General features: G+C 40.4%; 1 protein-coding gene across 1 annotated transcript; it reads right to left on the reverse strand.

Moving 5' to 3' along the window:
* Positions 1–2,744: 2,744 nt before the first annotated feature.
* Positions 2,745–4,368, reverse strand: LOC107278843 (uncharacterized). Its single transcript, XM_066303968.1, has 2 exons — positions 4,098–4,368; positions 2,745–4,003 (listed from the first exon to the last, which is right to left on the reverse strand). The coding sequence occupies exons 1-2, from the start codon at positions 4,366–4,368 to the stop codon at positions 2,745–2,747; spliced, it is 1,530 nt and encodes a 509-aa protein (XP_066160065.1).
* Positions 4,369–15,696: the final 11,328 nt, after the last annotated feature.

The following is a 15,696-nucleotide window of genomic DNA, read 5'->3' on the forward strand; positions in this document are numbered from 1 at the left end:
TGCGTGGGGCTCACTTGTACTACGGGACCGGGAGTGGCATCGGTCGACCTATCCCTGATGCGTGCCTCCATCCGAGCCTTCATACCTAACAGCTCGGCAGTGACCTCTTCTCTAAGCTCTTCTTTAAGCTCCTATCGAAGTTGGGCCTTAATGCGTGCAGCTTTCTGCGCCTTGGAAAGCTTGTGCTTCTTGTACTGCCACGCATATTGGGGAAACCCAAACTTCCATGGAACATTGGAGCCAATGCCCCTTGTTCGTCCACGGTGTTCTTCGTTTCCCAATGCTTTCGTGAGGATGTCATCCTCGCGTTTTTGTGAGCAAACCTCTTGGGAGGCCTGTCTCTCAGCATTCAGTTCGACCTAGAGTACAGTTAGGATGCGTTAGACGAACAACAAGATACAACATAATGAAACTTATTCTATGTGTTCAACATACGATTTTCTGGTACACCGCTTGATCTTCGGGATTTGGGAACGAAAGAGTTCCGTCACTATTCTTCTTCACCCTTGCCCTTGCCCAGTTCCTTGCCCGCTAGACCGGGATATCAGCAAGCACTGGTTGGGTGTTAGATTCCGCTGTAGCTTCATCCTCCTTGTCCCATTCTGCCTGTTTCCCCGCGTAGCCTCCGGTGCCAAGCCGGTGCAGGTGAAGGTTCCTTGCCTGCAGATCACGGTAGGTCTGGCTTTTTTCCTGAGACTCTTTCGTTGATTTGGCGGCATGGAACTCATCCCACACGGGTTTGGTGATGAATGGGTATTTCACAAATGGTTCTGGCTGGGCAGGGTTGAGGACGTACTCCGTGACTAGCGTTGTCTTGAAATTTTTCCAACAATTCCCCATCTTGCGGATAGCCTGCCGCTTCAGTCCTACCTTGGCCTCTGTAGGGTATCGGAAGCTTTCCTTGAACTTCCTCCATGCCTCTTCTTTTTCTTCTTGAGGGACCAGATCGATGTGGTCCTTCAGAATAGTGAAGTTCCGCCTCCCTAGGACTCCGCATATCGTAGGGAACTTTTTGACAGCTTTCGTCGGAGCCGTCGGATATCCAACATCGTCCATCTCTGTTATGGTGTAGACTTCCTTAGGAATCTTATTCTGGGTCCTAGGATTCCGGCTCGATGTAGTCCCAGTAGTGGCCGTCGACATCGGTTCGCCTTGCTGTGACATGTCCTATGTCACTGTTGTACGGGGAGAAAGTACTTTTTAAACACAAAATTGCATCTACACACATTCTCTTATGGTTTGATATACCTCTATCTCCTACCTACGTTCGCCTCATCGACGAAACCATAGCATCCATACTCAATAGGGCCGGAGCAGCCGGGAACTCGACCTCGACATCAGTATACCACTCGAACTTGCTATCAATGTCACTAACATAAGATAGTGGCAACGGTAGCAAGTTCTAGTGGGATATGGATGTCGAGGTCGAGATCCCGTCTGCTCCGGCCCTAAGGAATATGGTTGCTACACACAGACAACCAAAACCCTAACAACGTGCATCTTCTTGTTTGCAGGGTCTTTTATGTAGAAAATCTGTTCGACCTGCTTCGCTAGTACGAATGGTTCGTCTGCGTATCCAACCTTGGCCAGGTCCACTAATGTGAAGCCTTCCTTGTCGACCTTGACACCTCTGCGGATATTCACCCAACTGCAACAAAACAAAGGGACTTTGAAGTTCAGATAGTTCAGCTCCCATATCTGCTCTATGCGGCCATAGTATGTGCTTGATCCAGCCTGATCCTGATATGCATCTATACGGAGTCCACTGTTTTGCACTGTGCTTTTCTCATCTTGTGTGACGGTGTAAAATGTGTATCCATTGATATTGTACCCTTGCCATGTGTTAACATCCCAAGATGGACCCCTTGCCAACCTTTGTAATATCTCACTTGGGCCATCGGTCGACCGTGCTACATGATCCTTCAACCATTCGTTGAAGCGAAAACCATGTTCTCTGTTGATCCAAATATCTGATCGACCAATATTGTCCTGTCAGACCTTCGCTAAATGCTCCTCAAAGTATGGGGTTACTTCAGCCATATGTTGCAGCACTGCGAAATGAGCCTGCGCATAGGAAGCTTGATCGGGAACAATTCTTTTTCTGCCAGTTGTGCCAACACTTGCCAACCTTCCTTCGTGGCGAGACGTAGGAACTCCGATAGGATTAGTCTCAGCCATGTAATCGATACAAAACTCAATGGCTTCCTCGGTCATGTAACCTTCAATGATGCTCCCCTCTGGTTTTGCTCTGTTCCGAACGTAGGACTTCAGAATTCCCATGTACCTCTCGAATGGCCACATTTCTCTCATAAAAGCTGGCCCACATATTTTTTTTGCTTCACTAGGTGAATAGTGAGATGAACCATGGTATCGAAGAAAGCTAGTGGAAAATACATCTCCAACTGACACAGGGTACTGACAATATCGGCCTGCAACCCATCTAGGTCTTCTGGATCTATAATCTTCTGACCGATTGCATTGAAGAAGGCACAAACCCGTTGGATCATGTGACGGACTTGTGGTGGTAGAATGCCTCTTATAGCAATTGGCAAGATCTGTGTGATTAGCACGTGGCAATCGTGAGACTTCATTCCAACCAGCTTAAGATCCTCCAATTTAACGTACTTACTTATTTTCGCGCAATAGCCCGAAGGAACTTTAATATCCGCCAGACATGATAGCATTGCGATCTTCTCATCCTTCGACAATGTGTGGCAAGCTGGTGGGAGGTACACTCTTCCCGTCTACACATCTGTAACAGGCTGAAGTTCACTGCGAATGTTCATCTCCTGTAGATCGAGACGCGCATTCAACCCGTCCTTTGTCTTGCCAGGCATATTCAACAATAGCCCCAGCAAGCTATCGCACACATTCTTCTCTACGTGCATCAGATCAATGCAATGACGGACCTCAAGATCTTCCCAATAAGGTAGCCGCCAAAATATGGATTTTTTCTTCCACATCCTCTTCTTGTCCTCCTTACTATGTTTTCTTTTCTTATCAAACTCATTAGTAATGTCCTTCACCATGTTGTGTACCTGATCTCCGGACAAATCCACAGGGGCAGACCCAAGTTCTTTCTTACCATTGAAAATTTTCTTCTTTCTTCTAAAGGCGTGCCGTAGGGGGAGCCATCTCCTATGACCCATGTAAACCATCTTTCTTGATTTCTTTAGCCACCTACTGCATGTATGTTCCATACAGTCAGAGCATGCCTTCTTTCCGTTCACGATTTGTCCAAAAAGATTACCCAGCGCGGGATAATCATTAATGGTGCAGAACAATAGAACTCGTAGTGTGAAGTTCTCCTGACCATATGCATCCCAAGTTTCCACACCCACTTTCCACAGAATCTCAAGGTCATCGATAACAGGCTCCAAGAACAAATTGATGTCATTGCCGGGTTGTCTCGGACCTTGGATTAACAAGCACAACATAATATATTTTCTTTTGAAGCACAACCATGGCTGGAGGTTAAAGTTCGCAATGAGAACTGGCCAAGTGCTGTGAGAACTGCTCATGTCTCCGAAAGGATTCATGCCATCCGTACACAAACATATCATCATGTTTCTGGGGTCGGCAGCAAAGTCTTTGTGCTTTCGATCGATATTCCTCCATTGAATCGAATCCGCAGGGTCTCTTAGCAAACCGTCATTCCTTCTCTCTGTGGCATGCCAACGTACTAACTTTGCTTCATTGGGGTTGGCAAATATTCTCTTGAAACGATCAATGATTGGTAGATACCACACAACCTTCGCTGGACCACCCCACTTTGACTTCTTTCCCTCGCCCGCGCTCTTCTTTCGCTTGTATCGAGAATCCTTGCAGACACGACAAGCATCTAAGTCCGCGTATTGCTTGTGGTACAATATGCAATCGTTTGGACATGCGTGAATTCTCCGGACCTCTAACCCTAGGGGACACAGAAACTGTTTTGCTTCATATGTCGTCTCGGGCAATGTGTTCTCCTGAGGAAGCATGTCCTTCAGTATTCCCAAAAGTTCTGTAAAACTCTTGTTTGATCATCCATTACTAGCCTTCAACTTCATTAGGTCTAATGTTGCTGATAATTTGGTGTGTTTTGGCTTGCATCCTACGTATAGGAGGAGTCTCCGAGTCACTAACCAACCTGCTGAACTTCATGGAATCTCTCTCGTTCATAGCTGGGTCATCAACGTCACGTAACATATCTTGCAGCATATCAGGGTCCACATCAACCATTTCACCGCCCAATGGAGATGGGACAAACATGTCATGCTCTTCTTCATCTCCTTCTTCATGAATGTCTGTACCACTTCCGTCTGCAGCTGCACCATCAGTACCCAGATCTTGCTCTCCATGCATCACCCAACATGTGTATCTCTCCATGAATCCCCGGCGTATCAAGTGAGCGTGTACTTACTTTTCATCTTCCCACAAAATCTCATTCCTGCAATCGCTACATGGACAACACATGTACTTGTCGTTTCTTCTTATCCTATTCTCCTCTGCGGCTTTCATAAAACTTAATATGCCATCTCTATACTCCTTGTACTGACGCCTCAAGCCAGTCGTGTACATCCAACTCCGATCTATCGCTGAACAATGAACAAAATATTAGTTAACATCTCATAACATAAGTACTACTAAATTAATAGGAAATATTTAGTAGCCTTTTACTTACTTTTATGATTTTCCTGTTTTTGTTTGCAAAAAAAATTACAAAAATTCGCCCCCTTCAACCTCCCACCAAAATAGTGAACAGTGGGATAAACTACAGTCAATGGACTGCTGGAGTATATATAGTGTGCAAAGTATATCTCAATCGGGCCAAAAAAATGTCATCTCTAACGGGCGCACACTAATCTCTAACGGGCACAAATAGAAGCCCGACACCTATAAGAGTCATCGGTGACGGGCATTAAGGCCATCTCAATCGGGCCTTCTTTGGAGCCCGTCACCGATGACACTCATCTGTGACGGGCTCAGTATTTGGGCCCGATTGAGATAGTGGAGGTCATCTCAATTGGGCCTAACTTCGAGCTCGTCACAGATGGGTCATCGGTGACGGGCTATAGGAATATGCACCCCGACGAGTACATCTACAACGGCAAAAATTTAGGCCCGATTGAGATGACTTCGTTCTAACGGCCCACGTTGTCTAGGCATGTGATGAGCCATCACAGATGAGAGGATCTGTACTAGTGGACGGGAGATGCTCCAGGTTTCATTTGTCCCGATCTTCATCTAATTTCATCTTTTAGATCGTGACCAGATATTTGGTATTTGAGAACACGTACGTAAATTTGTTTTCCAATCAAGTTTAGTTTTTTTATGCCACCATCTAATCTTCGTAATTACCAATAATACTCAATCATATTAATCACTAATGGTTTGTGTAAGCAGAATAATCACGCGTACACGTATGGCAGAGCCTCTACAGACGTCAAAAGAGCTAGCTTTCTTTGGGATCAAACTAGCTTGCTACACACATAGGCTGTTGATATCGCTTCCATTGCACTAAAGATGATTAGAGCAAGTTCAATAGTAATCTATAGCCAATGTAATAGCCAATTTATACAATAGTTGTTTACTATACTATTAATACCTGTTTCTACTTATCATACATACATTACATCTTAAAGTCCGTGCTACAGCTGGTTACAGATCTGTAGCCCGCTGCTATTCTCTCTCTTTTTTTATCTTTTTAAAATATGTTTATAGCTGGCTTATAGCCTGCTATTTTACATGCTCTTACACAGGTTGATAGGCTGCTGATATGTTTGGCCATATGTCTGATAGTTTAATCCGTTGCACTGAAGAGGATTTATTCGTGAGTCGACGTACACATCCGTAGATTACATGCACAGGTATTTCGTCGAATGTGCAAGTTCTATTCAACACAGATTTTTGTAACACACCAGCCAACCACGTACCTAGAGTGCCACACCAAGCATACACTCAAACCACTAACTCCCAAAATTATTAGAAATTTTGGCAGAGTCTCCGCTGTAAATACGGACATCCACGACAGGAAATTATAAGTTTAACTAATAACAATATCATTCCCACAATACGATCCATCCTTATAATCATGGGGAAGAAACTATTAGAAATCTAAAAGATTATTACAAAACCGAACCATGATATAGTTTAAGTATTATTATGGATCTAGGCAATATAGTTTGATAGTGTGCAGATAAATGTGTATATAAGGGTGCTACGTCCCGCCCATGCATGTCGGTCTCAATATGTACCTAAAACCAAATAAAACACAAGAGTATAAAAATACTCGGCAAGTACAATATGGAACTAGAAACACATATACACATCATTGGCAATAAAGCATGAACAGAAGGTTTTCTTTCTTTGATAGGAAACACATTTTCAAATACCAAGTCAAAGAAGATAGTAGTTCCCATTCCGGGCTGGCATGAATTGAAATAGTAGTTTCTATCCCGGACAATAGTGAATACATCCTAACATTTGCCGGCAAAGCCGAGTAAGCGTGATCAGCTCTTGCCCACAGGAATTTGAATAAAGAATCAAATTGCACTCCCATGACTACGCATGGTAGTTGAATAATTGAAACCGGAATCAAAGAACCAAATTAAAACCATATTGCACATTCATGGCAAACAGGGAACTTGAATTATTTACCCAGAACCAGAATCCGGAATATTGAAACAAGAATAACATCGTAAACATATGATAAACAAGAAAAGCAAAATAGTGTGAACAAAAATATGAATATAAGCGGTCACATGTCACATAGAAATATATCGGAAATAAATAGATAGAGCAAACAATCCATCAATCACACACTTAGTTCGTCATGCACTTGCCTCCAATGAAGGGTTGGTATCATGCACGATCTGAAAAACCACCACCTAATCACAAACAAAACCTCAGCAAACACATTCAACATGCATATAAAACAATGAAAAAGGTGAACCTACTGCCCTATCCCATCAAAACGCAATAACAAGGAACGCCGCTTGCACTATAAACAATATTGTTGCTTCAAACATTTATATCTTGAAATATGAAAAGGCTATTACCGCAAACAAATACATTTTGGAAATCTACAGAACAAGGCCTACAACTCTTATGTGGAAATCATATTTTTATTATGCCATTAAAATGGTCTAATTTGCGCTTGAAAGCAGGCTTCACAATCTGTCTAGAAATTCAGACTATCCGCACTAAAACAATCATAACTGGAGTTCTACTTGCCCAATCAGGGTGTACTTTACCAATATGGAAAGCTAAGAAAAACCTCTACAACTTTGTCTATAGGCGTCTTGGCTGATTCCACTGTTTATCCCATCCAAAAATGGTTCAATCTACTACTATCCAGATTATGACATAAAAACAACAGTTATACTCAAAAATTCGTATCATCTAAACCACTTGAGATAAAATCGCGCCCTTTGGTCAGAAGATAGATATAAATATTATCTACAGCTTCCTAGTTATACACTTTCGCAGAAAATATCATTTTGATCTCCGAAACTTTGAAAAACCGAAACACTGTAAATCTGCCAACGTGCAGAACAGCCAATTCGAACCACAACAAACAAAACTCCTTCTCTAACCTTCCTTATCCACGAAATAAACCACTAAAACCACCCTAGAACAATTGATATGACAAGGGAAAAAGCCTCACCTATGGTTTCTTTAGAGAACTTGTGAGGAGACAATAGGGGAGACTATGATCTAACCCCTCCTTTTACTCCTCTCCTCCTCCTCGTTGCGTTTTTCTATTTTGCTTTTTATCCAAGTTATGAAGGCGGAGATCTAGGGAGAGCAATTTGTTGTAGAGGGGAGAGATGCGAACATAGGAGGTGGGAGTCGGTTCCCCTCTCTCTAAGTTTTAGGGAAAAACTAATGGGTTGGGTTTATGGGCCTTCTCATGTTGGCACACTTCTAAAGATATTTTTCTTTTATTTATTTCTGTTAACTTCTTTATTTTAACAAGTCAACCCAAACTAAAAAAACTAAATATATTTTAATACGGGGTATTACAATTTCTTTTTTAGTTTGATTGAAATAATGAATATGTTGCTGATTTTTTTGGTGTTGAATTATATCTTTTATCATAAGTGCATGGTTAAGGTAATCATGTCAATAAATTAGAAAAATCCCAGACACAACTATAAAAAAAGGTATTTAATCTTAGTTTTGAAACAAAGATATATATTGGTATATTTTCTGTATACACAGTTGAAAACTACCCTCTCCATCCCAAAATACAACTTCTAGCATTTAAAAATTCAACCAAAAATAAATAACAACTTTACTTTTAAAAAAATATGACAACTTCTCTACTAATTTTTTTCTCAATCAATTATAACCTTTCCCCAATTTAATTCTACCTACTTCCTTCATATTTGTGTCATACCCTAAAATTTATTATATTTTGTGACCGATAGTAATAATTAATTTTCCCTATGTCTTTTTTTTGTGTGTGTGTGTGTATATATATATATCCATATGACTACTGTGTGCAGTCTGCAATTTATTGTTATTTGTACATGCCGTTACAGTTTTATCATCATACCAATTTTTCTGACAAACAACACCTAGCAAAATATTGTGCCACAGTAGCAAAAAACACAACGCCCTAAAAACTACAAAATTTGGATGATCGAGACTCTAGGATAAAATTGTGGCACAGTAGCAAAAAACTCAACTCCTTAAAAACTACAAAATTCAGATGATCGAGACTCTAGGAGAAATAGCAAAACTATAACTGATCTTAATTAGATTTTCAAATATTGAGATTATTTCCAAAACAATAGACAACAAAACACACCTTGATTGGAGTATTATTTAGTGCCAATAAAGTTAATTATCTACATATAATATGATTCATTTCTGGCATATTAACCCCACACTTTCCTTGTGTAGTCTGCAAATGTTGTTGGCTGGGCATCTTTCATAGGACAGATTGATGAAACACAAACAAGTCAGGAAGGTGCAAAATCCCTGAAATTATGCTCTGAATTGAGTAAGACTATTAAAATAAATTAATCTACACATGTATTGGCTGCATTTTGTTTTATCATGACCGTTGATCATATTACGAATTTCTGCAAATAAAATATACCTTCTGGAACACCATAGGGTATTCTTGATTTTTTTAACTTTAAGTTTTCATTCCAAATTGAGTACAACTTCAAGCTTATTAATTCCTGAGTTTGGAATTATTGAATTAATTAAAACGATAAATTCAAACTCCACCATGACAACAAATAGGTAGTGAGTAATTCCTGATTTTCAAATTATTAATTAGATTATGAAATGCTATAGTGGACACTGCAAACCAAACTGACCACAATCCATTATGTACCAATTATTAATTTTAGAAAAAAAATCATGAAAAATCTATAAATCAGAGTCCAAGCCATGTACAACTCAATACTTATTAATTCCAAATTTTATTCATTAGATTAAGAAAAGAACTAAATCAAGAATCCAATATTAAGTAAAGGTATTACTAATTAATTCCATCTTCGCAAATTATTAACCTAAGAATATGAAAGTAACAAATGAGATGATAGCTAAGATGTATTATATATATACTTTATAATAGCTAATTTGAATTTTGAAATTATAAATTTGAAAAATCGTTATGTCCTTAGAACAATGTAATAATTGTTTACATACTATTAAAATTTATCTCTATAGTAATTGGGCATTGCGAGTCAGCTGCCACATTAAAAAAAAGATAAAGACATGATTAAGTGATCATATCATCGTGACCGTATATTATATACTGAGAATTTGTATTGCAGATACCGTGACACTTTATATTAGTTCCCTTTTCTTTCTAAAATTTTGAATTAATGAACATAAATTGTATCTATTTGAACTTAGTTAACACTTTCTTAGTTAAATTTTTGAATGCAAAATTTGTAGTTACAAATAGTGACTAACATGGACTATTTTTGCATCGTAATATGCTATAATTTTGACAATGTAATTTCCGAACTAATTTGTGCATTAAAACCCTCATCCAGGAATCAGCCGAGGTACACAAACTGATAATTTAATGTACAGATTCATCAAAATAACTAAAACGATAAATACTTACATAAGAGGCACTTAGTCCTCACCATGAAGAAAACTGCAGCGGAAAATAAAATCTAGCGAAGCTTCAGCTCCACTCCCACAGGCAGCACAACTGGGATCTAAGCCAAAGGTCTTCTCCTTCTGGATCCTTTTTCTTCAACTGAGGTTTGATGATTATTGCAAGAATGAGCATATGACATACTCAACAAGCCACACAGTATATATGCAAGTGCATAAGAATACCAAAGGATGGCATAATATATGGTTCATTTGTGAAAGCAGCATTTAGCAAAGAGTTGAGAATTTGTAAAACAGTAGAGTAATTAATCATCAATATTAATCAGCACTGAACAGCACACCCATGCTGCATAGGCCCAACCAAACCTGAACAACCAACCCTGGTCGTACAGATCAAACCTCCAAACCAGGAATTATCCATTCCAAACCAGGAGTCAAATTAATTATCACATTATTATCATTAATGAGTAGTGTGAGACTAATCACGAAAAATATTGTTAGACCCGCCCATAACCGCGGGCACGGCTATTCGAATAGTTTTACTCTGACCAGAGATGTACCACTGTACCCACAAGACACGATTCCACACATGTTGCCATGCCCTGAAGTACCACCACGGCACTGCAAAGGGGGAAATCGTGACAGTACTCTTTGCACAACACAACTCACCACAGCGCACCATTCCTGGATCATAATCACCCCATAAAAAACCAGAGGCATGGACTCCCCAGTGACCCCCACGGACTTCTCGCCGCTTCACAGTCTGGCACACCATAATGAATCATGCTATACAAAAGATAAAGCCGTTGCCCACGCTAGCTTGTGGTTGGTACGATTAATGTCTCACAATAGTAGCTCGCGAACCGGTCCTTAATTGTCATGAGCACGACCTTCAAAACCATGTTCTCACAACCCACCATTAATCATATTTTAATTATCAATTAATTATCATAACACGATTGACCATCGTGAGCTACCATTAAATATAACCATAAATAATAATGTAGTATATATAATTCATCCCATTAATGAGCTAATGTTTCTAAGCATGGCTAAGCAATTATATATATATAGCATTTAGCTGAACCAAACCAATATATAAGGTTCTAGCTAATCGAATTATAACCCATAGGAAAATAAAGTCATCTTCGACCATTAATTAATTGGGAAAGGCTCACCACCCGATGACATTCAAAAATAATGCATAAGTTGAAATAAAACAATAGCTTTAAACGGGTTCAACATGCTCAAAGGGTTGTTTGGGAACTGTGTGACTTGCCTTTGAAACAAGCGTCTTCAATTCGTCTTTAGGAACTTCTCCAACGAACGAACGATCCTCCGAAACAACGGAAAACAAAACCTAGAACGCAAAACGAGAAAAAAACACTAATAAAAACCAAATAAACAGTACAATTAAAGTTCATAAATAGGTAGAGCTTGAATTTAGATGAATTATGAGACTTGAACGACCTCATTCCGAGTTCGTATGAATTAAATATGAATTTTACAAAATTTAATTTCAATTAAACCTATTAAAGAAAAGACTATTCCAAATTGATTAAACAATTTACAAATGACTTATAGCTGTGACAAAAGATTAAAACATCCTCCGGAAATAGATTAGGTCATATTTGGTAGATGACATATATTAAAAAGGAATAATATGCCATTGAAAAGAAAGAACAGATTTATATCGATTTTGGACGGCTGAGATTAATCTCGACCGAGTCGACCAAGATCGGATGGCTTGGATTGACACACGGCAGCGGCACAACAGCGGTTGCGGTGGCACACATACAGCAGCAGCACGACGGCGACGTACAACGTCTAAACAGCGACGCGGCGGCAACAAGGCAGCTAGCGCAGCGGCGACGCTAGGGCAGCAGCTAGCGACACAGCAACGGCTGCGCTAGGGTTAGAGCAACAGCGGCGGTGACACGACCAAGGGATTGAAACCTAACCCGAGGGGACACGGATAGAAGTCTCACCGAACCAAAGCGACCGGAGAGGGGGGGTCGACGATGACGATCCGGCGACACACACGGAAACGATGACGACGCTAGGGCCAAACAACAGATTGGATTAGATTAGATTAAATCCCTAGGGATAAACTACACCGGTAAACGACATGGGAGAGAGGAGAGCTCACCGGAGAAGACGACGACGACGACCAAGACGACGACGGCAAGGGGTGACGGCTAGCGGCAGTGGCGACTAGGGCAGCGGCGGCTAGGGTGTTGGAGGAGGCGGCTAAACAGGAGGAGGAGGAGGCTAGGGGTGGCTGCAACACAAAAAAAAAGGAAACAGGAGGGGAGAGGACGGCTTATATAGGGGAAGATTGAATAGGATTAGGTGGGCCAAGGGAGGCCCGGCAGAGGGGGAGAGGGAGGGACTCGGAGGGGAGAGGGCAGAGGAGGAGCATGGCTGGGAGAGGGGGGAGGCGCACGGCTGGGAGGAGGCCGAGAGGGGGAGGGGAAAAAGATACGGGAGGAGGGGTTGCCTAGAAAGGAAAGGTGCGGGAAACAGATGTGGTGCCGTTTTGGGAAAGGAAGAGGAAACGGAACCAGAAAGAGAATAGGACTCGGCTCGTCATACAAAACGAAATCGTGGCGGCAAAGAGGTCGGCGGATACAATGAACCGCAGACAGGGAGAGTGAACTGGGAATGATTCACAACCAAAGGAGGAAAAAGAAAGAATTATTAATTACTTTTCCAATTAAATTAATCACTGAATGATCTTTCATTTATTAAAAATGCTTCCAATGCTCAAATAATTCTGGGAAAAATCTAGAAAATACTTGGACATTAAAAATATTTAATACAATTTTATCTATATCAACTTAATGTTCAAAATTTTCATAGATTTTATTCACACACTTGCTTTAATCATTAAATAATTTCTAAAAATTCCTTTTTCACAACGATTTATAATTTAGCGATTTTTATGGTGTGACAATCTCACATAGAGAGTTAGGAGTTCCAATGGACAAAGATGAAGTAGAAGACGAGAGCATTCCAGACTGGGCTCAATATGGTGGATTTGATGAAAATACAAAAGGAAGGTGGACAGGGCTGTTGAAGATAACGTTGGTGCGAATGATCTTGGTCAGAAGTTGCGTGACGTAAAGGAGGACGGCAAAAGTGAAAAGGAGGTGCAGAAACTTGAGCGCATATCAGTGGACCACAAAATGTCGTTGTACCCAGGATGCGATCCGGGGCACAAAAAGTTGGGTACCACGCTAGGCACAAAATTAGAGCGTATGTTAACGGACCACAAAACGTCACTGTACCACGCTGGAATTCTCGCAATGGAATACCAAAATTGGTGTGAGTGACAAGGCATTTGGCGAGTTATTGAAACTCATAAAGAACATTCTTCCTGAAAGAAACGAATTGCACGAAACAACGTACGAAGCTAAGAAGGTAGTCTGCCCTCTATGACTAGAAGTATAGAAGAAACATGCATGTTCGAACGATTGTATTCTCTATCGCGGTGAGGAGTACGAGAACCTAGAAGAATGCCCGTTTTGTAAAGCACTATGATACAAGATTAGACAAGATGATCCAGGTGATGTCGACGGACAGCCTTCGAAGAAGAGAGTTGCTGCTAAGGTGATGTGCTATTTCCCTATAATACCACGGCTCAAGCGTTGGTTCAGGAACAAAGCGCATGCTAGAATGATGCGCTGGCACGCAGAAGAATGTCGACAAGACGGGATGCTGAGACACCCCACCGATGAGTCACATTGGCGAAACATCGATGGAACATTTCAAGACTTCGGAGTGGATGCACGAAACATTAGGTTCGGTTTAAGTATGTATGGCATGAATCTATTTGGAGATGAGCAGCAGCCGTAACACTTGGCCTGTGACCATGTGTATCTCCAACTTCCCCCCTATGAATGAAGCCGAAGTACATCAGGGTGTCGATATTATTGAAGGCCCAAAGCAACCTGGTAACGACATTGATGAGTACTAAAGACCATTGGTTGAAGTTCTGAAACTGCGTGAAAGAAATAAGGTGTCCTCGTGCGGGATGAGTTCAAACAGAAGCAATTTAACCTACGAGCGTTGCTGTTCGTTACCATTAACAACCTATCTGGACAGTCAAACAAGGGATATAAGGCTTGCACCCTGTTGACGGAAAACACAGTGGCCTAGGGGATCTGCCTAACTTTAGTGCAGGTCTAAGACTTGTATCGAGTGTGCTAAGGGCGTGTCAGCTTGTTTCATCCTGCAACCAGCAAGGAAAAAAGAAACAAGGTGAGTTAGCGGATAGCCGATCGGCCGATAGGCTGATGACGTATCGTTGATGGTCTCAGCCGATATGGTTAGACCAAATTGGCTATAGACTGAGTAGATCAAAGAATATAAAACCCTACATATCGTCTGCTTAGTTTGATAAAATAGATTTCAGACGATATCATGAGAATAGCCGATGGAACAATTTTTAGAGAAAGATAGGTAAATAAAGATAATATACTAGCTAATACTCTAGTGCAAACTTATATAAACAAATCAATCTATAGCAATCTATATTTAGACTAATTGGGCACTTTCTATGAGCTCTCACGTTAATCAGAAATATCTAACTGTTGATTAGGTAGATAGTTTTATCGTGGCCATCGATCTAGGCTGGATAAAATTATTACGGCTTGGAGTTGATTGTTACCGCCGAGATAATAACAGATAATTAACTACCATAATTAGCGTGATGTGCGGCATATATGCAGCATAGCACGGCATATTCTGCCGCTAGCAGGCACGTTGAGCGTTCCATCCCCAGCAGCAATCAACGTGTACTGCATCAAAATCACAGTGCCTTTCATGGATCGATGAAAGCATGCATAGATTGGCAGGGCTATTGCTCACGTATGATATTCCTCATCACTCGCATCCCATACAGCTTGAAGCCATCCTGATGCATGCAGCGCACATGAAATTTGTACAAAACAAATATGCACGCTTTTTTCCATCTCATCCTTTTTTTTATTTCTTTTAATTCTTATGCCATTTCATCCATGCTCGAGCTCTTAATTAATTATTTGTAGTGATGCAAAACAATGAAAATCTAACAAATCTGCAGCTTTGTGTGCATGCTATTGATTCACTAAATTGTACTCCCTCCGTCCCAAAATAAATGTAGTTTTGCACTAGTCACATTCAACGTTTGACCGTTCGTCTTATTTGAAATTTTTTTATGATTAGTATTTTTATTGCTATTAGATGATAAAACATGAATAGTACTTTATGTGTGACTAAATATTTTTAATTTTTTCACAAATTTTTTAAATAAGACGGACGGTCAAACGTTGGCCACGGATATCCACGCGTGGCTGCACTTATTTTGGGACGGAGGTAGTATTATCGTAACCATATATATCGTGCGGAGAATTAATATTAAATAAATATACAATAGGAAATATCGTTGACTTTCACTTTTTCTCCATTGTACCCAAATAATAAAGCATGACATTTTAAATAGAAAGTCGGAATTAATAAACTTGAAGTTGTACCCATATCAAACACATAATATTTCGAAATTTGAAATAAATAATAAGTAAATTATAAGTAATATGGACAAAGTTTTAAATCTAACTGGCTATATTTTAAAATTACACA

This window comes from Oryza sativa, chromosome 9 (assembly GCF_034140825.1).
Source record: "Oryza sativa Japonica Group chromosome 9, ASM3414082v1".
In the NCBI taxonomy this organism is placed as follows: Eukaryota; Viridiplantae; Streptophyta; class Magnoliopsida; order Poales; family Poaceae; genus Oryza; species Oryza sativa.

Coding starts and splice junctions, on each gene's coding strand:
- LOC107278843 (XM_066303968.1), bottom strand. CDS start 4,368: ATGGAGAGATACACATGTTGGGTGATGCATGGAGAGCAAGATCTGGGT. Junction 4,004..4,097: donor CTCGGAGACTCCTCCTATAC/GTAGGATGCAAG, acceptor AGAGTTTTACAG/AACTTTTGGGAATACTGAAG.